The sequence below is a fragment of the Anastrepha obliqua genome, chromosome 1, assembly GCF_027943255.1.
Source record: "Anastrepha obliqua isolate idAnaObli1 chromosome 1, idAnaObli1_1.0, whole genome shotgun sequence".
Taxonomy (NCBI): Eukaryota; Metazoa; Arthropoda; class Insecta; order Diptera; family Tephritidae; genus Anastrepha; species Anastrepha obliqua.
In genome coordinates, this window is record NC_072892.1 from 105,409,214 (window position 1) to 105,436,578 (window position 27,365).

A 27,365-nucleotide genomic window follows, 5' to 3' on the forward strand; every position below is an offset into this window, starting at 1 on the left:
AAGTGATGGTTTCAAAGTTTAAGTTCATAATAGACGACACCCTTCTGATCCCACCAGATGCACAACATAACCTTTGAAGCATGAACATTTTTTTTCGCTGTTATCATAGTAGTCCCATTTTTCATCGCCAGTGACGATACGATGCAGAAAACCTTTTCTTTTCCGCCGTTCAAGAAGCATCTCACACGTCACCAAACGTCTCTCGATATCATCAAGAGTACGACATGCGTCTTTATTCAATAATTGTTGTAGTTGAGTATCTTCGAATTTTTTCAGTGCCTCTTCGCGATCTTTATTACTCACGTCGAATACTCGTAGTATCAGCAGCGACACCTCTTTTACGGGGGCGAAAACTTATTTCCATTCCCAATACTTCACCTAGGGGGTCTCAATGGGAGACCCCATATTATTATAAAATATTATATAATTATCTGAATTTTATTTCATAATTCAATGCTATCTATATAATTTATAAGAATTCAATTGAATCTGTATATTACTCAAAAGAGTTTCCTGTTGTCCTACTACAATAGAAGAAATTCAACATGAATATATGGCAAAGAAAATGTAAAGACAAAGAAGGTATAAACACAAGAAGCTGTCTACGGTATATAGACAGGCAGTGAATGACATTCATCGGAAGTCTCTTACCACTTTCTTAAACTCCCGTCCCACGAATTCCGTCATCGGAGTCTAACAAACCCCCCAAAGCTTCAGCTGTCTCGTGAGATCCGCGTTATCCGCAGCCACAAGAAAGGCATATACGCTCAGTCCAACCCATGTTAAGTTTAACAATGAAACTGCGTTTGAATGAAGTACTCTGAGGAGTAGAGAGGATAAAAGATCATGAGATCGGAGTGCAAACCTCAATCTAATCTAAAGTTAAACCTATCCAGAATTGACCTCAACATACATACTATATGTACGGCATGTGAACGTACCCCGCACGATACTAGCCACCTATTCACATGTCCCCTTAAACCCACTCTGCTAATAACACTTTCCACTTGGGCCCATCCCGTCGAGACAGTATCCTTCCTGGGCTTACCGGTAGATGAAGTAGACGACGATGGCCGCTAACTACACCGTACTAGCGGGGCTTAATGAACTGCTACGACAACAACAACAAGAAGTTACCATTCCTTTTTTTCTTTAACCAACTTGGATTAGCAAAATTCACCACCCAAAGTCGTATTGGAACTAATTATAATCAATTAATCCCTTGAACGAAAATTTATTTTCAGTCAGCGATAATGATAATCAGTTTGTTCAAGAAAGTTCAGTCAAGGGGTTAAAACCAATTTATTTTTATTGGTGGAATTTACTAGTCGAGTATTGGAGCGGTACAGGATGGAAACTGTAACTTCTTGTGCTATTGTATTCTTTAGTATAAGGCAGCTTTAAAGGAATTTAAGATTTTCCTTAATATTATTTAGCTCAATATTTTGTCTCCCTAGTTCCAAACTAGAGTCGTCGTAGATACGTTTAGAAATTTTCTTGCACTTATTCAATTTACACACTTTTTCATTTCCAACATAATTAATAACAGAAAAATATTTTATGTTTGTTTAGTCACATTATGAATTATTTTTTAAGCGTAAAAACATGAACATGGCCTTAAAAAATTAATGACAACTATTTCTTTTTTGGAGATTTATTTTGCAATTTTGGAACGACGGAGCAAATTAATGCGAAGAAATCAGCATAGAACAATTAAAGACAAGAAGTGGTGATTCGTAGCTTATTCTGCTAAAAAAAATCGGGTAGGAATTTTCACTTCCAACAAATTTCCAGAGAACGTCTAATACAGGGAAGGTGCAACTCGTTTACTAAAATTCGCCAAAAAAATTAGCGATGTTAAACACTAATTGGTTCAAATTGGATCATGGTGAATTTCGTTCGCGAGTGTCATTACATCGTCCTACCTTCTCTGTTTTAGACGTTTTCTGAAACATGTTCTTTCGTGTCCTATAACCTAACTTTAGCTACTTCAAATGCAAATTAACTGAGCTGCATACTCAAAAACAAAAACAAAAAAAAAACAATGCATTAAATAGGGTTTGAATTTTGGCGAGTTGACTTAAAATTTCCAGTTCTTTGTTTAGATTTTATGTTATTTGTAACAATTCTTTAAGCAAATATCGGAGGAAATATTGCAAAAAATCGTTTTATGAGTTCCAGTGATATTCACTTTGTATTAACGATAATTTAAAATCGAATGGAATGTAAGATTATGACCCTCTGGCAGGTTTAATATGTCAATATCAAATCATTAATATTTTATCGAAATCGGTAGCTTGGGCAGACTGGCTAATTTTCCATATCACTTGGTAATGCTTGCTGTAGGAGACAAATTGCACTTACTGACTTCTTTATGCACAACATTCTGCTGGTAGCAAACGTTCTTACAGTTAAATACAATAATATATTATCCCACTAGCGCTGCAATGAATGGTAGCTGCCGGCGAAAATGTTGCCAGCAACAAGTTTCTGAAACAAATATTTAGCAGCATTGCGACTAGATGGCAATCATGGTTGTAAAGGTTAAGCAATATTTTAGCCTAATCTTCCTATACCATTCATATCCTCGCATATTTTTGCATACCCGATAGACAAATTAAATAAAATAACAAAATAAATTTAAAAAAATTACGGCCTGAATATGCAACTGAAAGTCAAGTCACATTGGTGTGGAGAAAAATATTGAATATTAGATATATATTATGTATAGCAGCGGGTATTGAAAACCATTTTCGATTTCGTTTTCTATTTACAATAAGAATAATTAAATAATAAAAATAAAATAAATAAATTATTAATTGTAGAAGTTTTCCATGTTTTTTTTTAGAAGTTTTCGAGATATACAGGGTAGGCCATTTAAAGCGGGCCCATCGGGCAACCCTATAACTTTTGACAGGAACGTCAGATCAACTAATGACATAGCGCGTTGGAAGCGTCAGTCCAAGACAATTTTTACCATGGAGCAGTACACTCCAAAAGAACGCGCTGAAATAATTCAGCTTTACATCCAAAATAACTTCTCAATTGTGAAAACTCAACGTGCGTTTAAAAAAAAAAATAAAGTTAAAAGTGCGCCATCCAAAAGCACTTTACAGCGTTTATACGCAAAATTTATTAACCACGGTAGTCTCAGCAATACCAGCCACGCATCCAGACAACGTACACGACGTTCTGCTGAAAATATCGAGGCTGTACGAGCCAGTGTTGAGGAGGCTCCGCGAACATCGAGTTATCGTCGTTCTCAGGAATTAGGCATCGCCAGGACAACACTCAGGCGCATGGAAGGCTACTGGTTCCAACAGGACGGGGCTACATGCCACACTTCACCCGCTACAATCGATTTTTTGAAGCCATTGTTCCCTGGAAGGTTGATTTCGAAAAATGGTGATTTTCCGTGGCCACCGAGATCACCAGATTTGACGCCACCGGACTATTATTTGTGGGGTTATCTGAAATCCAAGGTATACATCAACAAGCCAAGGACTCTAACTCAACTTAAAAACAATATCCGACGCGAAATCGCCGCCATACCGGCCGAAATATTGGCCAAAACGATGGAAAACGCCGAAAAAAGGACACATTTGGCCATCAAGGCCAGAGGCAAACATTTGAAGGATATCATTTTCAAAAACTAGCTGGAACAAATCTCCTTGAATCAAAATAAATGATTTTTCATATCAACACAAAAAAAAATGTTTTTTTCAATGTTTTTTTTTCAGAAACAAATGGGCCCGCTTTAAATGGCCTACCCGTTATGATTAGAGTGGTACTCGTAGACATATTTTCATTGTTTTCTATTGCCAATTGAAATACTTTTATGCAAATGGTTTTTGTTACATTTGAAAACATACCTGAACTGACTTTCCTGTTCAGCACTAAATTTCTGGATCATTCATAGCATTTGCCTAGGAATTTGTTTTAATAAAATTTAAATAAAAATACACATATATTAGTTTGGGGAAAAATAAATCCATTATTTTCTTGGACGATGGCTGTAGTGATCGTTGTCTCGTAAAGTATTGATCAAACAATTTAAAGTTTATGTTCATTCTCAAGGTGGCATTACACACTAAAACAAAAATTTGCTGGTTTTGTTTTTCCCATTCAGTTGTGAGTTATAGGGTGTTAATAATGGAAGTCAACGAAAAGAAAATTCGGTACATTAAAACGTGTTTTTTTTAATAAAGGCGAAAATGCAGCCAGGACGCTGAAATTGTGATTGATGTTTATGGTGCCAATACAGTAATAGGCTAATTACGTGCAATTTTGGTTTCGTCGATTTCGTTCAGGATTTTTTGTGTTAAAGATGCACCTCACACATGCGGGCTCGTCGTCGATATGAAATAATCGAAGTTGACCGGCATGTTAGTTGTCGTAGCATCGCCCAGGAGCTAAAGATCGACCATAAAACAGTTTTTTTTTTATTTTGGTCCAAGATTTCGATTTGGTAACCTAAAGAAAATATGCCCCATAGAATTGATCTTTACAATTTTTTCCTTCAAAAATTTTAAATTGTGGCATAAACTAACTATGTACAAGTATCTATTCTGAACCTAACCAATTCTATAACTGCTCTATCTTGTTCCTTTATTCATACAGGGTGTTTCAATAGAGGTATACTCTATACGGTTGTTGGTTGACAAATCTGGGCCTGCCGTAGGATCATTGTGATACCACCAGGGCTGTCCCCTCTCCTCACTCTACATTGTCCTCATTGAACCAACCTGTGGCTTTAATATATCTAACAAGACTTGTTATTTTTATATTGTCTACTTTTGCCAAGTTATTCAGGGAATTTTTTCCTAAAATATTGAACCTTCTTATATCCAGAGCCATGCACCCGGATAGAAAGTGTTCTATAGTCTCTTCTCCTTCAATGTCGTTACAGCTTCTGCAATAGTCGTTAAACGGCGCACCCAGTCTACTGGCATGCCTGCCAATCAGACAATGCCCTGTTAGGACCCCGAGAAGATTTCTCATGTTTTTCCTGTTTAGTTTCAACAATCGGTTTGTGTGGCCCATGTTCCATTCCGGCCACGTCATTCGACTAGTTGCACAGGTCAGGGTCTGAGACCATAGCCTGTTGGCAGCACTGATAGTGTGTTTATCTATAAGCATCTTACAAGTTGCTAAAGGTATATGAATGTTCGCTTTGTCTGGTTGGATCGGTAATGTGGTACCCAAACTCGCTAGTTCATCTGCTTCGCAGTTGCCTTCTATGTCTTTATGACCCGGCACACAGAGTAGATTTATTACAAAGTCCTGTGATACTTCTGTCAAAACGTCGATACATTCTTTTACTGTCTTCGAGTTAATATTATGTTATTTTAAAGCTTTCAGGGCCGATTGGCTATCTGAAAGTATGTTTATATCTCTTGTGATGAGGGCACTTTTATTTAGGGCTAGCAGGCTTTCCCAGATAGCTAAAATTTCAGCTTGAAATACACTGTAGTGATCCGGTAACCGGAATGAGATCTTGGCATTCATTCCTTCAGAATGAAGGTCTCCGCCTACTTGATCATTTAGCTTGGAACCATCAGTATAGATGCTGTTTCCGCTTCTATTGTCCATTACCCCATTGTCCCAATCTTCTCTGGTTGGGGAAGGTGTGGTTAAGGATGTGTTTAAATGCAACTCTACTGAGGTAAAAAAGTCTGTCGTTTGATGTAGGAAGGGGTATTCGTCTAGTATTCTTGCGTGACCCCTTCTGTTAGTGGCTAAGTTAGAAGATTCTCTTAACCTAAATGCCGATTTCGCCGCCAGCTGTTTGCTGTAGGCCTCAATCAGTAATAAGTGCAGCATGTCATTCATCGCTGCCGTGGGCGTAGTCCTTAGTGCCCCGCTTATGCAGAGGCTAGCACCCCTTTGAATACTTTCTAGGCGTTTTACTGTTGTTTTTTTCTCAAGTGTTGGCCACCAGACTAAGTCACCGTATGCCATGATAGGCCGTAACACTGCTGTATATAGCCAGTGTACTATTTTTGGGGTTAGGCCCCATTTTGCCCCCACAACTCTTTTGCATGTATATAGTGGTGTGGCTGCTTTTTTTACTCTATCATTAATCGTTTGTTTCCACGAGAGCTTCCTAATACTAGTCCTAGGTAGCTCGCCTCTTCCTCAATTGACGGTGTGATTCCTTCAAGGGTAGGATACCCCCCCCCTTCCTGGTGAACATGATTAGTTCTGTTTTGTTGGGATTTACCCCAAGACCACTCAATGCAGCCCACCGACTTACATCGTTTAAAGCATTTTGATTTATGTTGCAGAGGTTATCTGGGAATTTCCCTCTTATTAATATTGCAACATCATCTGCGTAGGCCACTACGTTTATCTTCCTTCCCTCTAGATTCTTCAACAATTGATTCATTGCCAGAATCCACAGCAGAGGAGAAAGTACACCGCCCTGAGGAGTGCCCCTCTTGACGGATCTGCGTATCGTCGAGTGACCCAACGTCGAAATTGCGAACCTGCCTAGTAGCAACTGTTCCGTAAAATTTCACAAAGCCCTCAGCGACACCTAAATCAGTCATTGCGCTTGTTACCAGCCATTGGTATACTAACTTTCAAATGTCTAATTCGCCAATTATTTTCTATTTGGCGGCGTTTTCTGGGAATTTTTGTCCGAAAATGTAATTTTGTTTTGTACTTACTTTGCATTACAACACTTTGTTCTGTTCTCCCCCACAAATTTTAAATTCGACTTCGACTTCACCTTTACTTTTCTTTTATTTATATTTATTTTAAATATATTTTTTTTAGTTTTTGCTTTTAAATGCTTATAACATTATTTTATTGTAATTGAACAAATTTTTCACTTAGCTTTTTGTTCTTCCAATTTTTATACGATTGTTGAAACGTGTTAAATATAAATATTATTATTTTGACTATGTAAATACAGTTAATTACCACGGAACTATGCAGTTACATCTCTAAACTTATACTTATACAAACTATAACAACAACAATAACAATAATAATATAATATTAACACTAATAACAAAATATATCGCGTATTGAAGAATTTTCAAGTTTTCTCGCATCATCGATTAATCGATACTAATTACAAACATTTTTATATTATCGCACATCAACTTATAGCCGCTCACTTTGCTAAAAAATAAAAATTTTGTTGCAAGAAATATACAACCGGCAAAAAAACTATAGCACCTCAACAAATTTTGAATATTTGTGTATTTATTTTTGCATTTAATTTATTTATTTTTTGTTTTATAATGAAGTCTATGTATTATATATTAATCCTAGTTACGCAATTTTCAATAAAATTCGATAAAGTTTCATCAAAATTTTAAATTTATTAAGACTTAGAAAATAGACTTAAGAAGTAGGGGCTTCAGATTGGATGACGCCCCTTCGACTTTTCCGTCCAGCTTCGAGCCATCCGTCAACATGTTTGCTCTGCCCTGCCTTCAAATGGTGCACACCGCCCACTCCTTCCTTGAGGGAATATGAATGGAAAAAGTACCGCTCGGACCCAGCAAGGGGGTACTTTAATCCAGCACCATGAGTATGAACCCGAAGTTTTTAAGGTACCACATTAAGCATGGCGTTAAGCGCTAGAGCGAGCAAGAGTGGTCCGAAGCGCCGAACTGATTTCAATGAGGGCACCTTTGGACTTAGACTCTCTCCAGCTTCTTAACTGATGCCGTCCTTTTCAACGAGTTCCACCAGACATCCGTGTCGGATAGGAGAAATTTTATAGAAAATCAACCGGACTTTTAGCAACTTTACTGCAATAAAATTGAATAATTTTGCAAAACTGCAAACCAAATAATTTCCTAGAAATTCTAATTACAACAGTGAAATAGTGATGAAAATTTGTGTAATTTTCCTTATTTTAGAATAAAGCTAAAACAAGTTTTTTGCTAGACAATGCTTTTAGACTCTTATAAAAAAATTATCAATATTAAAAAACAAATAGTCTACACTGGGAAAAATTTTGAGGTGTTATAGTTTTTTCGCGGACTGTTTAGTAAAAAGTATATTTCACGTCAATGATGATGATAGAATACGTCGTGTATTTACGTATTTATAAACTACTATACTTATTTTTCATTGCAACAAGAATAACATACTTGTACATACAGGGTTTCTCAATAGGGGGTATCCCATCTTTGAACAGTCCAATCGGCCTTGTTTGACAGCATTTTTGGCATTGACATATTTTCTATCTATCTCTATTTTAAAATTTTCTATTTCTTATTTCAGTTCAGAGAAAGGAGATGTCTAGTGAAAACCCCGTACTTATATAAATCAAATTCTTTTGTCGACAACAATAACAATATTTTAGATATATTTGTTACAACTCTTATATTTTTAAGTAGAACTAATATATGCTTTATTTCTTTAATTTCTAAATACAATTTTACTTGAATGAAATATATACATAGTACATTAATACGTGTGCACTCACATAAAAAACAAACTCATAGATAAAGGGCCTTTCAATTAGGAGTTTACTTTTTAGCAGTGCCCAAATCGATGGCATCTCTTTTGAAAATTTTTAAACTACTACAATTTCGCACCAGAACCGTATAAAATAGCAGTTTTTGAAACGTTGGCCAGGGTAGTGAAATTTTCGGTCAACGTCGTCTATCTTATCGAACGACAGGCCCAGAAAACTGGCTGTTTCGACAGCGTGGAACCAGATGGGAAATAGGTGTTAGCAGATGAGCAGATTTAAATGACCATGTGAAGAGGTTGTTGGTGACATGCTCACATGTCTACAGCTCCATCCACTGCGTATCACTAGAACTCGGCATCCAAATAGATGCCGCATAATTTAATAGCGGTAGACTGATTGCCTTGAATGTTGCCAGCAACATTTCTTTATCTTTGCTACCCGCTAGTGACTTAAGAGCACTTTGGACCCTAGTGGCATATGCGCCGAGAAAGAAATCAAAGTATCGAAAGTTTTGGCTGTTCGACTGTAAATATTGCTGTTCAAAGGAATCATTGGAGAATACCATTTTAAGCTAGAAGCTGGCGTTTACCATCAACGTATTTCGATATCGAGATATCGTTTTTTAGCCTATTGTTGATGGGTATAGTTATTGACGATGTCAAAAAGCAACAAGTTTATGGGAAATTAAGCAATACATTTATTGCAAACGAAATTCCCATTGTAGCAATTCAACCATCAATATCACCCGATTTAACGCCTATGGACTAGTTTTTGCAGAAATAATTAAAGCTTTGTAAGAAAATATACGAAAATTTCATCAAAGTAATCGACGACTGAGCGTACAATAGCTGGCGTATACCGATGATATCGGTGTGCAGCGAATGAAGTTCCAGTGGCTTCGTTGGCTGGGTCATGTCGTCCAAATGGACCCAACCGCTCCGCGCCGAAACTATTCGATGCGGTATCAACTGGTGGTATCACAGGAAGAGTTGGAAAGCTCAGGTGGAGAAGAACTTGCCGGCACTTGGTATGCTCAACTGGCGCCGGTTAGCTCGAGAAAAAACCGACTTTGTTGAACTCGGCCAAAATTGATATTTTAATTCAATATTAATAAGTACCCGATTTATTTGCAAAGATTTTTTCTACCATATCGATACTTTCAGGATTATATCGCATCCCAGGGCAAGCGTGAAGTAGTGGAAAAAATGTATTTTCAAGTATGGATGTTATTTCTATGATGTGGTTCAAAGAGAAATGTAATGTGATTTTCTTCAGTCGAAAGTGTCCGGAATGAGGTTAGATTGAAAATATTTTAAGAATTATGCTTTTGCACAAAATTCGATCAAAAGCTTTCGTGATTTCTTTTTTATTTACTTACCCATCGCAAGTCAAGGCAGGCAATGGCATAAAAAAGCTCCTCATAGAAATCCATCTGTCGTTCGGCAGCATTAAACTATAGGTGGAAAACCATCAATTCGCACACCACAAATAGTAGGGGGAAGGAGCTCGGCCAAGCAGCCAACAAGGTGTGTAAGCATCAATTATTATTATTATTATTATAATTTAAATGGAAACTGGAACAAACTCTCGAAAAATGATTGCTGGGGTAATGGCAAATTTTATTAAAAATTAATTTTCCCACCTTCAAACTACAATAAAGCCTTACCAAAGCGATTTACACGTCAGCGTACAGCCTAAAAATTTAGCGCTCCCATTTTGAAGAAATTTTACCAGAAGATGCTTTTTGTGGGATATTCGGATCGTAACCTCAAGACATGAGCTGCCCACTGCAACTTTAAGGAGCATTCATCATTATAACGTAGCCGGTAAGTTTCATAGTCGATTGCCGATAATTCTTCTTAGCATCTTTCGCTCGAAGGTACTGAGGTTTTCCTTCTCGAAATATCCACGTATTGGCAGCACACGGGACGTATGGGGGACTTATGGTTTTAATAAGAAAGGAAACCAGGCCCTTTTTCCCCATGGGCTTGCGTGTTAGTAGAGGCAAGTAATCTTTGGACGGAAACCTCCGATTATGGAGGTAAAAGTGATATCGTAGGAAAGATTTTCAAATATGTATATCCACTTTTAGCTGCAGGAAGCTCACTATGCGGGAGCATAAATTGTGTTGAAATGAAAGAGCAAATATTTGAGTGGTTGCTGAAATATTGAATAAACCATTTTGCGTTTTGCGAGGTTTATTGTTTCTTTAAATAAATTTCTAAAACAAAATGTAGTAAAAAAAAATTAAAAATTGTTTTTTCTTTTTTAATTTCGGTACTTCCAATTTTTTTAATTTTGCTCAAATTAAAGCTTAGAACTTTGCTTTAAAATTGCATACTAAAAAATGTAACAAAACAACTCGAACAAAAATTAAAAAGAAAAATATTTATTTTCTGCTTAAAAAGAAACTTGTCAATATTTTTTTTTAATTGGGACATTTCCAATTTTTTTAATTATTTTAACTTAAAGTTTAGAACTTTGCCTTTAAAATGGTACCCTACGTTTTGTATTTTTCTGATAAAGATATAAAAAAAACGTTTGCACCAAATTAAAATTGAAACTGTGTTTTTTTTTTTAATTTCGATATTTCCAGTTTTTTGAATTATTCTCAAATTGAATCTTAGAACTTTATCTTCAAAATGGCACCTAACTTTTTGAATTTTTACGATAAAAAGTTTAGGAAAAAATTTCGTACAAAAATTAAAAATTATTTATTTTATTTTGAATTTCGATATTTCCAATTTTTTATTATTCTTAAATTAAATCTTCCAACTTTGCCTTAAATATGTTACCTAACCTTTCACATTTTTCTGTTACAAAATAAAAACAAATTAAAGAGAAAAAGAAATTAAAGAATTTTTTTGTATTATTTTCAATTTAAAATAATTTCGAACAAAAATTAAAAACGGTTTATTTTTTTAATTTCCATATTTCTAATTTTTATGATACAAAATAAAAAAAAACTCGAAAAAAAATTAGAAAGAAAATTGTTTTTTTTTTTTAATTTCGATATTTCCAATTCAATTATAATAAATAATAATTCACATCAACAAAAAATCAAAATGGTTTATTTTTTTAATATCGATATTTCCATTTTTTTATTATTCTCATATCAAAGCTTGAAACTTTCCTTTAAAATGGTACCTAACTTTTCGTATTTTTTTAATAAAAGATTAAAAAAAAACAAATTCCACCAAAAATTAAAAAAAAAATTAATTACAAAATATTTTTTGTTTTAATTTTAATTGCAAAATATTTTTTTTAAATCAATTATTGTATAAAAAATTTGTTTTTTAATTGCGTTTTTTCCGATAGTTTTAATAGCACTCGTGCTACAGCTTGAAACTTTTCTTTTAAAATGTCAGCTTTTGAAGAGAAAACTTTTTATGATAAGTTTTGATCTTGAACGCACTTTTTCCCCACGCAATCGATCAATGTACTGTTAGAAAAATGGAATAAATTTACAATACCCAAGATATTTTTTTATTATGTTATGAGTAATTTTTTACACTTAGAAACCGCAATTAAAATCATCAACGATTAGGCGAAGACCTATCACGAGACCTATCATAAATTTACAGCACAAGCTTTATAAGGGCATGGTCTTCAAAAGAAGGATTGAATTACAGCAAGTACATTGGCTTAAACATGCCATACCGATGGCCCATGATATCCATTAGATTCGAGGATAGCAAAGGAGGGCTGGTAGACCAAACACTGGACGTTCTGTTGAGAATATTGTTGTTGTAGTGCAAAGTGCAACAATAAGTATTCATTAATCGACTGTTTGCCGGAATTTACCTGTAGGCTTGCTCATGGACATTTAAATGAAGCCATTCTTCGCATATGATTGTTAAGAGCCGTGTTTTGAATAAAAATGGGGAAACTTGAAAGAATCTAAATTTTTACTTGTTTTATTTTAAAGGAAGGATCAAATTCGGAAACAACATGCATACGCGCCGCTTGAAATACCCTTTATTTTAGCTAAAGATGCCACATGATTACTAAGAACCGCTGTATTACCATCCATTTTCGATTGTTATGCCATATTTTATAACAATTTAAGATGTTTTACGGAATTTTTGTCAGTTATCGAATTCATTCTAACTATGCCTTTGTATTAGATTGTTCATCTTTTATATTTTTTATTAAAATTTTCGAATGAATACAACTTTCACAATTGAACCATTACTAAGTATGTGCACCAATCATTAATATATATTACGTACATATGTATGTATGTATTTGGTATATGAGTGCTTTAAAATCCTTTATATTTATTTTTTGTTATTCATGTGTTTATTCTTCGATATTTTCAATTGAGCAGAATCAACTTTATAATATACTCGTAAACTACCTTCAACCTTCAAGGTGATTTATTAAATTACTATATAGACAGATTAATTATAACTTTGTTTATTTGATAAAATTCTTCGACAGTAAGAATAATTCACCGCGGCCTATTTTTGAAATAGGTGTTTTATTTTTTAAGAGCCTTACCCTCGTACATCATGCAATGCGTCGTTTGAAGAATTTCACATGTACATTCATTAACTAAATTTGCATTACTAATTTTATTAATTTCATTAATTGCATAAATTCATATTTTTCAAATTCAAACCTCAATTACGGAATTTAAATTCTTTTTCGCTTAATTTTTTTGCACAATTTCCATCATTTTATCTCTTATAGGTATGTATGTATGTCAATCATTCAATTTCCCCACCATAGTGCGTTACACATTTACGCTTTCAATCCTTTAATCAGTGGAGGCATAATAAACCACCGTCGATTTGCGACGAAAGCCTAAATTAAAGAACGATGTTTCGGATTTTTTACGCTCTCGCTCGTGCTCGCCACCGAAGTAGGGAAACAAACGACCGCCTACACCACCGCCCCCACTGCCAATTGGTGGCGCACGTGTCGTTGAACTGCTGCTGTGACTATGGCTACTGGAGTGCGGTCCCGACGATGTGGAATAACCGGCATATTGTTGGTGTGTTTGGTGTTGATGCGGATGCTGATGTTGTTGTTGCTGATTATTGAGTAGAAATCCAGTGGGCGACATGTCAGTCATCTCACACGGCCAGATGGTGACCGAAGATGGGACCTTATGTATCCCGTCCGATAGTCGATAATGGTGGGATGCTGACCGGCTAACGATCCGTGGCGAGGACCTCGACCCCATCTATGATGTTTTGATGTGTGTGTGTGTGTTTTTTATATATGTTTTTTAATTAAGTGTTTTTGGGAAAATAGAAAAAGTGTTATTAGTCTCATGGCATAGATGTAAGTAGAAAAATGTGAGATTTCTACTTGAGTTTACATAGATGTCTAGCGAATGCGAGCCTTGCTGAAATTAATCGGTTACGTAGAATGCCATACTATTATAAACCTTATAATCAGAAAAATTATTCCATATATAGTGAATAAAGCTTAAGATTCAGGTGACTAAAGCAGCCCACAGTTTGGTTGAAGATGGTTGTAAAAAACATCTTGCACCTTATTTGCCTAGTAAAGAGGCGCTTTAACAAAAAGCCTATATAAAAAGTCAAAAGAAAAATAAGTTATACATATAAAAGTCTTGAAGGATATGTCTATCAAAGAGCTGGAAAGATCAGTCAAGATCAGGAAGAGCGCCTGCCCAGAAATGTCTTAGGAAATGGCCAAAGAGAAATAGATGGACAACCGTTGTTATGAAATGTTTGTCCAAGTGTGCCCTTAGCTAGGACAGCCATTTAACCTAACCTAACCTAACTGTTGTTATGAGGAAGCCATATGAGATAGAGCCAGAAACCGCCAACAAGATCTCGGAAAACTGTTTTGATAGGGTGCGCTACTGCGAGGCAGTCACTTAAATGAAATCGTGTTCCATAATGTTTGCGGTAATGTTTTCTTTTTCGAGTAAATGTCTTGTTGTTGTTCCACAAATGGAGAGACCTACAGTTTCAAGCCGATTCCGAATGGCAGATATTTTTATGAGGAGCTTTTTCATGGCAGAAATACACTCGGAGTTCTGCCATTGCCTGTCGAGAGGCGACCGCAAATTGATCATATTGTGATAACGTCAGTATTCTGGCTGCTGTTCAGAACACACTGAAGCCATTATGCACCTACCTCCATGCTTTGCTGAATGGATCCAATGGAGAAACTTCACCCGTTTAAGGCTTTGTAAAAAACATGTTGAACGAGAATATTGACTTTGCGGAAATTGGGAATGACATCTTAAAAGCAATTGATGTCAAAGGCGACCTCAGATAGGCTAACTATCTAAAATAAAATTGTTTTGCATGTTATCATTAGCTTTGTTTTTTTTTTAATTAGAGATGAAATCAAAAATCTTGAGGTACATGGACGAGAACAAGGCGAAGTGCATCTTGCTATTAAACTATTAGTGTACTCCGATATCGGCATCCAGTGTTGATATGTTGGCAGTTAAAATTTCGAAATAATAGAGAACCTCGTTCGTTTTAGAAGCAGTATAAGCATTGATAACAACGTCGGTTTTGAAATCCAATAGAGAACATCAGTAACAGCTCTTCTGTACACTTTATACCCTATAAGACTTTATACCCTATAAGGGCGAAACAACAACGCTTTGTCCACCTCCATGCTTGTTGTAAAGCATTGAGCAAATGAAAGTCACGATTTGAGGTTTGAGAAAGGATACTCGTACACAATTTATGAACTTTTAGTGACCGCGAATATCGGATGCGGGGGACTTATGAGCAGTCAATTGTAAGGTATTTGGGTGCCAGGACATGAGGGACACGAAGAAAACGAGAAGGTAGACTTGGATCAAACCCATTTTTCGGCTTTAACAGAAACAACCTAAAACAGGAAATCAAAAAATGGACCCAAATAAAAACCATCTGCAGCTTCTTCCATTAACCGATCAATTTCAACAAGGTACAAGAATATTTTATAAAATGCTTGCTGCTACTATCTTATGCGATGCAAGTGATTTCCCTTCGATTTATCTAAGAATATCCTTTTTAAATATTTCACATCTGGCTTTATATGTATGACTTTTGCACAATAAGTAAGTAAATATAATAAACGCTATATGCATCTAGTAGTTGGTAGAATTTTTACTGATTTACTGATGTGAATTCGAAGTTATAACAAAAATGTATAAAATCGTTATGAAATACGAGGAAAAGAATAATCAAAGAAATAAGAAAAAGAGCTTTGTAAAGCGTGGATAGACGGGCGGAGAGTGAGTTAGTGAGACAGAGAGAGAAAGAGAGGCAGACTTGTAATAACGAGAGTATACAAAAGGACTGCGTAAGCCAAAAAGCGAAATACGATATACGGTGTACGGTGTTACGATAAAGCGCTAAAAAGCCACGAAGTATACCGATAAGTGAGTTTACAATAAATACAATGGCTACGAGTGGAAAGGCTCAAATTTTTAATATAAATATTGTACATAGGTATGGTTTAAAGTCATTTTTTGTTTTTTGTGTTTTTCGGTGTACTTAAAATTTTTACATGCTTGTTTTAGTTTGAGTTTGCAATGAGTAACTAATTATTATATTTAAATTATTTAACGGATATTAAAATTTCTTATGCACCAATAAAGCGTTAGCATTAGGAAAGCGGTGAGTTAGCAGGCATGAGAAATTCGAGAGTGTTCAATAGTTCTTTACCTTCTATTTATTTACAAACAAACGATAAGTGAGTGAAAGTATAGAGAAGAAGCGACCAATTCGAGAGACGTGCAACCAGAGTGGCGGTGGTAAGTACATACTTGGCATGAATAAAGCGCGTTTAAAGCATATCTCGAGTTGTTATCGAATAACGTGGTGTTGTAAGATCGTGTTGTGAGTGGTTGTCAATAAATAGAATTTAATGTTTCATAATTATAGAATTCTTTTTTTTGTTTTTGTTTTTTTTTCTTTGGGAACATTTGCAAAAATTTTAATCGGCAAAAGCATTTAGATTCACCGCATAGTATTTTTGACTTAATTTGCAATCGTACGCGTGTATTTGTTGGTATCTGTGAATGACGAAGTAGAAAAAAAAAATATATTTCGCTATAAATGTACGAATATTAAGCAAAAAATATAGAAAATTAATAAACAAAGTTAACTGTTTGAAAGAAAAATCATAAACGCAGTGTTGCATTTCCCAGCAGCAAATCAGAATGCTTATTTGACTTTAGTAATTCCTTAACGATTCAGCATTAATTTTTGAACCTTAAAAATCTGCTACCATTTACATATAAAAATCTAAACTATTCGTTGACTTGACGATGTTTACTTGGGCATGTATGTACATATATAGATTTTACGAGTACGCTATACGAACAGTTTGACGATGCTTAAGCGGCGATCGGCAGCTTAAGTGCTGTACAATGCGGCACACTTGTACTTACCAAAGCTGTAGGAAGCGGCTACGTTTACGTTTACCATTTGTGTTTGCTTTCGCGTTTAAGTTTAAAATATTTATTTACGGCTTGCTAGTAGTTACGTTGCTTTGTGTTTGCTTTCTTTTTGCTTTTTTTTGCTTATTTACAAACGCTCTTGTACAGTGAGTTGAGATTCTTACGTTTACGAGTAGTGAAATCTGTGCAATTGTGCTGTGCGCTCATTTGACATTTGTGTATTGACATTATTTGACGTTTACGAATTGACACGTGTTTGTGGATAGCGTGATCGTGTGTCACCGCCTATCTTGTGGTGGGCGATGCGACCACAACATCTCTTCTACAAAACGCTGGGCGACTGCAATTACGTGGCGTGATTACATGGCATTTGCGAAGTTATATATTTTTTTTTATTTAAAAAAAAAATATTTTTTTTTATTTTCATTTATAATTTTTTTTTTGTTTTTTTCGAAAGCGTTTTATGCAAATTAACCAATTTATAGAGATTAGTTTTGTAGTTATTATTTTCGTTATAAAATGTAGTTGGGAGAAAAATTTTGAAAAGGAAAGTGAAAGAGTAAAATGTGAGTAGAAGCGATAGTTGTGTGGCATAGTATTTTTCATACATTTTGTTTAGTAACTAAAACTACTTCTTTTTCAATTTAACATAATCAAAAGGCAAAAATAGTTGAGTGCGTGTGTAAGGCAAATATAAATTCAATCCATAAAAAATGTAACTCAGCATAATTACAAAAGTTTATAAATTTCGTAAGAACGTAAATTATACTAATCAATTTAATATAATATCATATTAATTGCTTGTTAAAGCAGGAACGTAAAATATTTGGGCTTAGAGTGTCATTGAAGATAAAATCAGGCTTCGTAAATGCTCATCCAAGTGCAATTCCTCAGTAACCATTTTTTGAACTTATTTAAACCATTTTGTGCTCACAGCTCAAGAGTCTGCTGATGATATTTGTGTACTAGAATAGGATTCAATGATAATATCACGAGGTAGAGACTATAAGTACAAAGGAGGCGTCATTCGCAATTCGCTACTTTGTTCTTTACGAATTTGACAGAATCAGCTGCTTTGAGTGACGCCAGCATAGAAAATAAACAAATATTAGTTTGGGGGAAAACTAGACAAAATAAACAAATATTAGTTTAGAGAGAAAGAAATGCATTATTTTCTCGCTAGATGGCTGTAGTGATCGATATTTCGTAAAGTACCGATCAAATAATTTAAAGGTTATGCTCCTTGTCGAGGTGACATTTCACACTAACAAAATTATTTGGCTGTTTTTGGTTTATTCTATTCAGTTGTGAGTTACAGGGTGTTAACAATGGAAGTTAACAAGGAGAAAATTCGTTAAATTTAACCTTTTTTTTTGATAAAAGCGAAAACGCAAGCCATCCCACTGAAATACCATAACCCAAACCCATTTCAAACCCACATATCTTTCAGACTGTATTTGCGTTGCGTTTGCATGCATTTTTTATATTTTACCTTTTTTACGCATTTGATTAAATTGCTGCGATATTATTTTCAATTATTTGGAGATGCCTTACGGGAACCCGGTGGTCTAGAAATTTCAAAAATTTTTGTTTTTTCGATATCGATTTTTGAAGTGAAACTTCTTAGGCGTCTATGGACGAGTGAGAATGGAGAGTAAAGTTTCAAGGCCATGCAACGTTTTGGGCATTTTCGTTCCGCGAGAGAGAAAAAATATATAACCTAGAGGAAAAGGAGAGAGAGCTATAAAATAAAAATAAATAATTGGCGCGTACACTTCTGTTAGGTGTTTGGCCGAGCTCCTCCTCCTATTTGTGGTGTGCGTCTTGATGTTGTTCCACAAATGGAGGGACCTACAGTTTCAAGCCGACTCCGAACGGCAGATATTTTTATGAGGAGCTTTTTCATGGCAGAAATACACTCGGAGGTTTGCCATTGCCTGCCGAGGGGCGACCGCTATTAGAAAAATGTTTTTATTAATTTTGCTTTCACCGAGATTCGAACCAACGACCTCTCAGTGAATTCCGAATGGTGATCACGCACCAACCCATTCGGCTACGAGCTATACCTTATATATTATATATCTTAGATACACTTTAGGCTATTTTCCCTGAGTTTTTCCTTGTGGTTGCTAATTTCTAGTGAGAAATAACACTGCCAACTTTTTGGCGCTTGTTTGTTGGTGCGAACTTGTAGGAATTATATTTTTGGTGCCTACTTTTTGGCGTTATATTTCTTTGGTGCTTACTGTTTGGGGCGTTTTGTGCGCCAAATTTTTTTGGCGTTTTGTTTTTTGTGCCTACTTTTTGGCGTTTATTTCCGTTTCCTGGCTAGTGCTTGTACGTACTATAAAGTGGTATCCATTTCGGCGTTGGATTTATTGGTATTGCCTTGCGGTAATTTGTACCGTTGCTGCGGTCCTGGAATCGCTGCGTTTGTGCGGGTGATTACCGCTCGGAGTAGTGGGCGTTGTGTCCGGCGTTTACCTAGGTACACCGGTCGACCCTTCTCCGTTTTTTGTAAATTTTGTCTATTTGTATTCTCTGCAAAGGTTGTGAATTTATTTAGATATATACTCTTTCTCTCTCTCTCTACTGATTAATAATTTTTTTGGTTTTTGTATTTCAGATAAGTAGAAGAGCCAAAACGGACAACACCATCCCGGTCCAATTTTTCGAGGGGGGTCAACTTCAGCGCCATTTTTTAAATTATTAAAACTAAACATTTTTTTTTCAGTTTTGTATGTAAAAGAAGTTAAATAAAAAGCCTAAAAAATTTAATTATCGTTTTTCATTTTTTTATTGTATAAAAAAATTCCTGAAATTCCCTAAATTTTCGACGTCTAGACCACCGGGACCCCTTAAGACATACAGGGTGGCTGATGAATTTTGCTACATTAAGAAACTCAAATAACTTTTCTTTTAGTGTATGGAATTCATTTATTTTTTTTTCAAGTTGAAGGTCATTAAATTTTATTAAATGTAGCTTAACTAGTTTTAAAAATAATTGAATTTAAATGCCCCCCATGCTCGTTGACACAAGTGCGGCATCTTAGTAAAAAGTTGTTCATTGCTGCTTTGAGAGTTGCGGCAGGAATAGCCGCAATTGTTGCCCGAATGGATTGTTTTAGTTCATCCAAATTGGTTGGCTTTGTTTTATAAACTTCTTGCTTACATAAACCCCACAAGAAAAAGTCAGGTGCAGTAAGGTCAGGCGACCTGGGGGGCCAACGAAATTCGGAGTTTCTTGAAATCAGTTTATTGGGAAATTTTCGTCGCAACTTTGTCATAACAGTCTGGGCTATGTGAGACGTTGCCCCATCTTGTTGAAACCACACAGAGTTGAAAGGAATTCTCTTTCGGCGTAGTTCTGGATAGAAAAATTCTTTCAGCATTTTCAAATAACGGTCTCCAGTAACCGTAACGGTGTGACCATTTTCTTCAAAAAAATAAGGCCCGACAATACAGCGTGAAGAAACCGCACACCACACTGTCACGCGAAGAGGATGCAATTCCGTCTCGTGGAGTATCTGTGGGTTAGAAGTACTCCATATTCGACAATTTTGTTTGTTCACATTGCCGTTTAAATCGAAATGGGCCTCATCAGACATGAAAAGGCAGTTTAACATGTTTTGGTCTTCTTCCACCATTTGCAGGATCTTCTGGCAAAATTCCAAGCGAATCGGCAAGTCTGCTGCATTCAGTTTGTTAACCATTTGAATTTTGTAGGGAAATAAGTCTAAATCTTTGTGCATTATTGTTTGCAACGACTGTCGGCTGACACCAAGTTGAGCAGATAAGCTTCTTGTTGAAACCCTTGGATTGCTTTGTATAGCTGCAGCTACAGCAGCGATCGTTTCCTCCGTCCGAACTGGTGGGTTTCGATGATAAGGCCTTCTTGCGACTGTTCCTTGCTCAGCAAAATTATTCACCAGTCTCATTATGGTCCATCTGGCCGGGGGATCGCCGCCAAACATTCGCCTGTACTCTCTCTGTACCAAAACTACGGACTCCAGTGCGTGATAGCGGCGGACTATCCAAATTCTTGTTTGCGTGTCCCAGTTATCCATTTTAATAAATTTTAAAGATCAATCTGCAAATTAAAACAAAAATGGAACAGATAACTTAAAAAGAAAAAAAGTTATTCAATTTTTTTTTTGGTAGCGGCTTTCATCAGCCACCCTGTATATTGTATTTGCATTATATTCAATAAAGCCAATAAGGCTAAATAGTGTCAATAGTGTTGATTTACGTGATTTTTCTCCTTTTGTTATTGCAGTTTGCAATATCTAGACAATTTGATTGGCTGCCGGCGTCTAAAATTTATATATATAAGGTACTTTTTTAAGAGCTGTAGAGCTTGAAATTATAATGCAAAGCAGAAATATTTCTGAAATTTTTTAATTATAGCCTGGTGGATAATTTCATGACATTTATTTTTTGAATATGATATCCGGCATTTGTCCGTCGATCAGTCCAACTTTTGACTCCTTTTTCCAATAAATCTAACCATATGGCATCAATGGTGGTTGGAATATTGCAACAAAACGATTGTAAAGCGCGTTTCGCCGTATGGAAAGTTGAGCCATCTTGTTGGAATCAAATGTTATCGCTGTTTAGCTGCTTCATAAAAATGAAGTCAGCATGGCTCGATAGGGCGCGCCATTCACCGCAACGGCAGCTTCTTTCTCATTACGAAAGAAGTAAGGACTGAGAATGAAGCCAGAGCTCTATGAACTTCGCCAATTGCTTGAAAAAGGAACCGGAAAACATACCTTCTATATGCCTAATGTAAGTTTCTAGTTCTAGGTTAGAGGAGGTTCTACTGTGTAAAATTAATTTATCCCAGCGTGATGACACACAGATGTCATAGAGGCCATTGACAAGAAAGATTTGTAGCATCGATACAATTCTATTCATGTTCGCAGGACTTTAAAAAAATTGGAATCAATTGCATACATTTTTAATTTTTTATTATAGGTATAAGAGTACACATAGGTAGTAATTCACAATAATAGCATAGAGCGAATGTTCCACATTTTTTTAAGGAAGATACTGCGTAGCATCGTCAACAAAAAAATAAAATAAAATTATTGAAAATCTTAAAACCGATCACTATTATACTAAAATTGAAGGATAGCCCTTCTATTCAATTTTCAATTTTTCTAAAATTTTTAATAAAAAGGTTGAAATTTTGATGAAATACTTTTGATTTTTTTTTTAATTTTGAACAAAGTGCGAAACTTTCAGCTATATGGTTTTTATTGTGGTAGAGGATTTTCCAATAAGAGGTGTTATGATCAATGATTTCATTGCTTGTGTGGCACGTAGCGCCATCTTGTTGAAAATAAACGTTGTCCAGATCAATACCATCTAATTCCAGCCATAAAAAATCGTTAATCATCTCTCGATAACGCAATCCATTCACCGTAACTGTTGCTCCAGCTTTATTTTCGAAAAAGTAAGGTCCACTGACTCCGTCGGACCATAAACACACTAAACAGTCACACGTTGAGGATAGAGAGGCTTTTCAACCATAACTCTTGATTTTTTTGAGCCCCAGACAAGTTTGCTTGTTGACGAAGCCACCGAGGTGGAAATGGAACTCATCACTCAAGATGATTTTTCGATGGGATTCCGGATCATTTTCATGCATTTCAACGACCCAATCAGCAAAGACACGACGTTGTTGATGATCGGCCGGCTTGAGTTCTTGTGTTAACTGGACTTTATAAGACCCAAATCTTTATGCAAAATACGGTGTAATGACGTTTGTGGAATGCCTTATTCCAAAGAACGGACGAGGAATTTAATAATTTTAATGCGTTGTTTAAGCGTGTATCATTCCATTTTTATTAATGACGTAGTCTCTACTTGTCAAATAACATCTGTTATTGAAAAACCCTTTATAACCTAATTTTTTTATTGAAAACACAAAAATAAAATTTTAAATAATTAATAAAAAAGTTAAACTTTAAACCTCGCCTTGCTTTATTGAGAGTACATCTGTACAGTATACATATATAAGTATACATGAATATTGTAAGTGTGTTTCAAATTTCAGATTTTTCGTACATAAAAGTAGCAGGCAAAGCTCCTGAGGCCCAAGCAGGCTCGTGAGCTTTGAGTTTGATTTTGGTTTTGACTAGCCAAAGATGAGCAAAGCACAAAGCCTATTAAGAACCCAATATTTACTTGGTTGGTGTATTGCTTTATTTTTTTACAACTTATTAATTCAAGGACATGCGAAGTATATTTATAAGTACTATAAATATATATGTATGTATGTGTTTCACTACATAACTCTAATATGTTATTGCATTGCTTATGCTTATATGTATGCATGTATGCACTATGGACCTTTGAATAAAAACTTTATTTATGTATATGTATGCACGTCTGGGTGGTAGGTGACAATTCGTGAAGTGATACTTGGATGTTTTAATATTTAACGAATTGGAAGAAACCATAAAAAGGCGCACTAATATTTTAGCAAGAATTCGTTGAGAAGTCCAATAGGTTTGCTGTATTGGACTTTACAATTTTACAGAATATCTTATAGAAAATGCTGCAATCTCATATTTTAGTGGCTACATACCTATGTATATTAAAAATCAGTTTAAGTAACGAGCTCGTGTAGTAAGTGCGACTAACCAAACCATACCGAAACAATCGAAGCTTACTTGCTTTTTCTGTACGAGTACCTATGTATGTCTCAAAAGAGTATTGTAATTTCATTAGCGTATGAAATCTAGTGAGATATTGAATGAGAAGCGGGTTCGTTGGTGTTGAAAAATATCGTAACACTAACCAATTAGAGCAGCAAAAAGTATCAAGTGGAAAAATATGCCCTAATTGCTGCCTATACCAGAGAGCTTTAAGAAAAAGTTTTCTGGAATATAGCAGAAACGTAGGACTTTCTTTCTATAAATACAGCTTGGTTGAAAAGTATTAAAACTGGTACCTATTAAGGCTATTAAGGGGTTTTATACAGTTAGAATTTTCAAAAAATCGATTTTATTTTTTTTTTTTTTTTCTTAATGTTCATATATTTAAGAATACGCACAGAAAATTGAATATCGCTCCGGTGAATATTTTCAGAGTTACACGCAAATTTGAAAAGACGATTTAGAGCTTGAAAGTGCTTTTCAAACTTTAAACCGTTTTCCTCAAAATGGTGTTTTCTAAGTCGGTGACCAACATGAATCAAAAACGGCTAAACCGGTTAAAACCAAATTTAACATGAGCTTCTTAAATATGTTTTTTAGTAACTTATCGAAGATTTTTACTCACCGATAAAAATATATTTTTCTATAAGCCATTTATGGCCGACATTTTGGTGAAAAAATGATTTTTTTTTTGTTTGAGAAACCGCCATTTTGTCAAAAAAAAAAAAAAAATTATTTTGCCTATTCCTTACATTAATTACTAGATTTAACATTACTTTAGCGAAATCTGTTTGGTTTGTTAACTTCAGCGGATCTAATTCAGCGATATAGTGGTCACCGCAAAACGCCTTTTTTGAGAGAGCAGCTCTAGCTCCTTTCCAAATAAATATTTTTATTAATACTAAGTCTTAACACTAAACCTACCGATATTTTATGTATTCCTATTCCTATCAATGTGGGTCAAATGACCCGTCTTTAAAATATTATATATATTATTAAGATCACATATATTTCTCGGTAAAACAATTAGCAAGAGAAGAGTAAATCTTGAAAAATACATTCGATGTATTTTTTAATAAAAGTCGTGAAGGCAAACCGACGATTTAATAATGTTATTTCTAAGAACTTCTGACAAAAAGTTTAAAATGGGTCATTTGACCCGTCCATGGTAGGTTTAGTGTTAAAATACAGTTAAAAGACAAGGTAATACATATGTGTACAAATTTTTATATCAATAAATTTAAAAGTTTTCTCGGAAAAAATTCTGGAAAATTCGTTTTTTTTTGGGCCTTCTACCTGTATACGGCTTTTTAAAATTTCATCTTTCATTTGAACAAAAAAAAAAATTACTTCTAGCTATCAATTCATTCTTTGGTTACGAGCCATTTGAAGTTGACTTGTCGTTGTATTTTTTACTCTGCTCAAAGGGTTTTAATGTCTAATCGCGGTCATACAAGTGCTGAAGATGTAAGTGGAAGTTGAAAAATGCAAAAACGCTAGAAATCATGATCTAATTTTTATTAAGCTTGAAATAGACGATATTATAGGAATCTCGCATTCGTTCAAAATTCGGAAAAAAACTGTGGAACAATATTTTTCAGAGCTTCTGGAAAATCATTAAATTGATGCTAAAAAATTATTAGAGCATCATTGGAATAACTGTATTAAAATTGAGTTGATTCATTGAGTAAGTAATAACATAGAGTAAAATTCTCCAACCAAAATTATTTTGTATGTGGAGCACCAGTACTGGCACATTTCCACTCAAATCATCTTGTCGAGTTACAAAGGCAACCAATGGTGGTTTGTTCGTATACACAAAGGGCGAACTGCTGCTCAATATAAACTGTGGGCAAAAATGGAATAATGGATGAATTTTGCCAAAAATTTGTTCCTTAGTGGGCGGAATCATTGATAGTCGGGTTTGTTATTCATAGATTTTATACTCTTGATGAAATTAAGTGTAAAATGAGGATAACAATTTTTTTCTGAAGCATTTTAACAATGCAAATACGTCTATATTTCGGACAATAAACTTTTTGATTTGTGGTCACAGCAAAGCAAGTTTTGCGCCGGACGCACAGAAAAATAGCAGGCGATTCGCTAAAAATGATCGATTATTGATTATACAGTCTGTTTCAGAAAAAAGGAACCGCGATTATTCATGAAGTATAAAAGATATATATTTAAAATTCTGTTTACATGAAAGTATGTACAAAACTACGAATTACTCATACAAATTACTCAATAAGCCGTGTAGCCTTTATCGTTGTCGAGCATAGCCTGGCATCTTCTTCATGCTTTGAACCAACTTTTCTGCGTAGCTCGTCGACAAAGAAGACCACATTTTGCAAACTTGACACACGAGTTGCTTTAAATCGTGGATTGGCTTACCGGCAAGATGCGTTTTTATAATTCTCCGCACATTTTCAATGGGGTTGGCGTCTGGGGACTGGGAAGACCAGTCCAATACTGTGACGCCATTTTCTTGATTTATTATTTCTTAATGTATTTTTCTGAGAGCAGCGGTTTTGATGATGTGGGACGGTAGGATATGTTCGCCTCCTTTAGTCGACGTTCGATGGTGTTGATATTCGCATCTATTCTCTTTTTAGCAAGAACTGATCGTGCTTGGAGTAGTTATAATGAAAGGTCCCGCTTAAAAAGTTGAACGGTCACTTTATCCTGCTTTTTTGTCCTCACTCGCTTCAAGCCGCGCTCGGAAAAGTCATCAACATTTTTGTACACCTTATTCCGCTGATTCCACATCACAACAAACTTTTTTGATTTTTTAATCACTTTTGCAGCCGCGGCGTAAGAAAAATTCGTATAAAAACGCTTCGCGTACTTCTCACTCATTTTTGTTTCGTTGGTTCGAACGACATTAACCTGAGTTAGTACTGGCGTCGTGGCCCTTGCAAAAAGCAGAACGAAGTATATCTTGAAGTTACAAAAAAAAAACCGGTTCTTTTTTTCTGACACAGACTTTATGAATAAAAAAAATAATTGCATTTAACAATTTACATTTTCCATGTTTGTTTTCTTACTTTTGAACCAATCTGTATTCTCGAACGAATAGCTAAACACCATTTGAAAGATATGCTACTGCGTGAAAAGTCACTTTCGACCAAAAAAATTAAAGAAAGAAGGTCTATTAAATTGGTAGAGAAAGGTTAGAAAAAGGTATTTTCCGGGTAGTCAAGTGTGCTATTAATCAATTATTATTGAGTTTCTCTTTGTTTGTGGTCATGTCGAGAAAAAGAGTAAGTCATTCTTCTTTTTCATATGTATGTGTTCTAATCATCTGAAACTGCAGGTATTATATAAAATATTATTTACAAAATAAATAAATAATGATAATTCTAAAAGATCTGTCTAATCATTAATCCTCTAATTTTTCGACTTGCACTCGTGTATGAAAAAACTTTAGAGGTCACTGTAGTTCTCTTTGTTCTAGCAAGTAAGCTTATTAATCCGCATGTGACACCCGTTCCCTTTCCTTTTGAAAATATTTTTTGTGTTTTAAACCAATTTTAAAAGTTTCATGTTGATTTATTTAACCAAGAAAAGGTACGATTATTTATGGGGTCAGGGGTAGTCAGAATGTTAGAAAAAATAGATTGTTTTTGCATTTTCTTAAAGTATAATACCTTAAAAATATTATGTGAAAATTTTATGTAAATCCAACAAAAACTTTTCGAGTTATTCAACAATTAACAAAGGGCGCTGGGCGCTCCGGAGCGTTCGCAAAACTTTAAATGTGTTTTTCTCAAAACTATGTTTATTGAACTGGTGATCACTTGGTAGATTTCAATAAAATGTATACTGCTTTTGAAAAAATTCGTGCCTGATCGAAGCTTTTTGT

At 35.1% G+C, this 27,365-nt stretch overlaps 1 protein-coding gene across 7 annotated transcripts in view; it reads right to left on the reverse strand.

The window, feature by feature from the left end:
• Nucleotides 1-13,426: 13,426 nt before the first annotated feature.
• The window catches only part of LOC129235348 (putative thiamine transporter SLC35F3), a 69,341-nt gene continuing 55,402 nt past the window's right edge, over nucleotides 13,427-27,365 (reverse strand). For 3 of the 7 annotated variants that reach the window (XM_054869145.1, XM_054869147.1, XM_054869144.1), the window contains one exon: nucleotides 13,427-13,634. In XM_054869145.1, the coding sequence (XP_054725120.1) occupies nucleotides 13,520-13,634 (115 nt within the window). In that variant the 3' untranslated portion in view covers nucleotides 13,427-13,519. Of the gene's footprint in view, nucleotides 13,635-16,099; nucleotides 16,449-16,838; nucleotides 17,176-27,365 lie in introns of those variants that run through there. The other 4 variants (XM_054869151.1, XM_054869148.1, XM_054869150.1 and 1 more) reach the window with 3 other exon arrangements.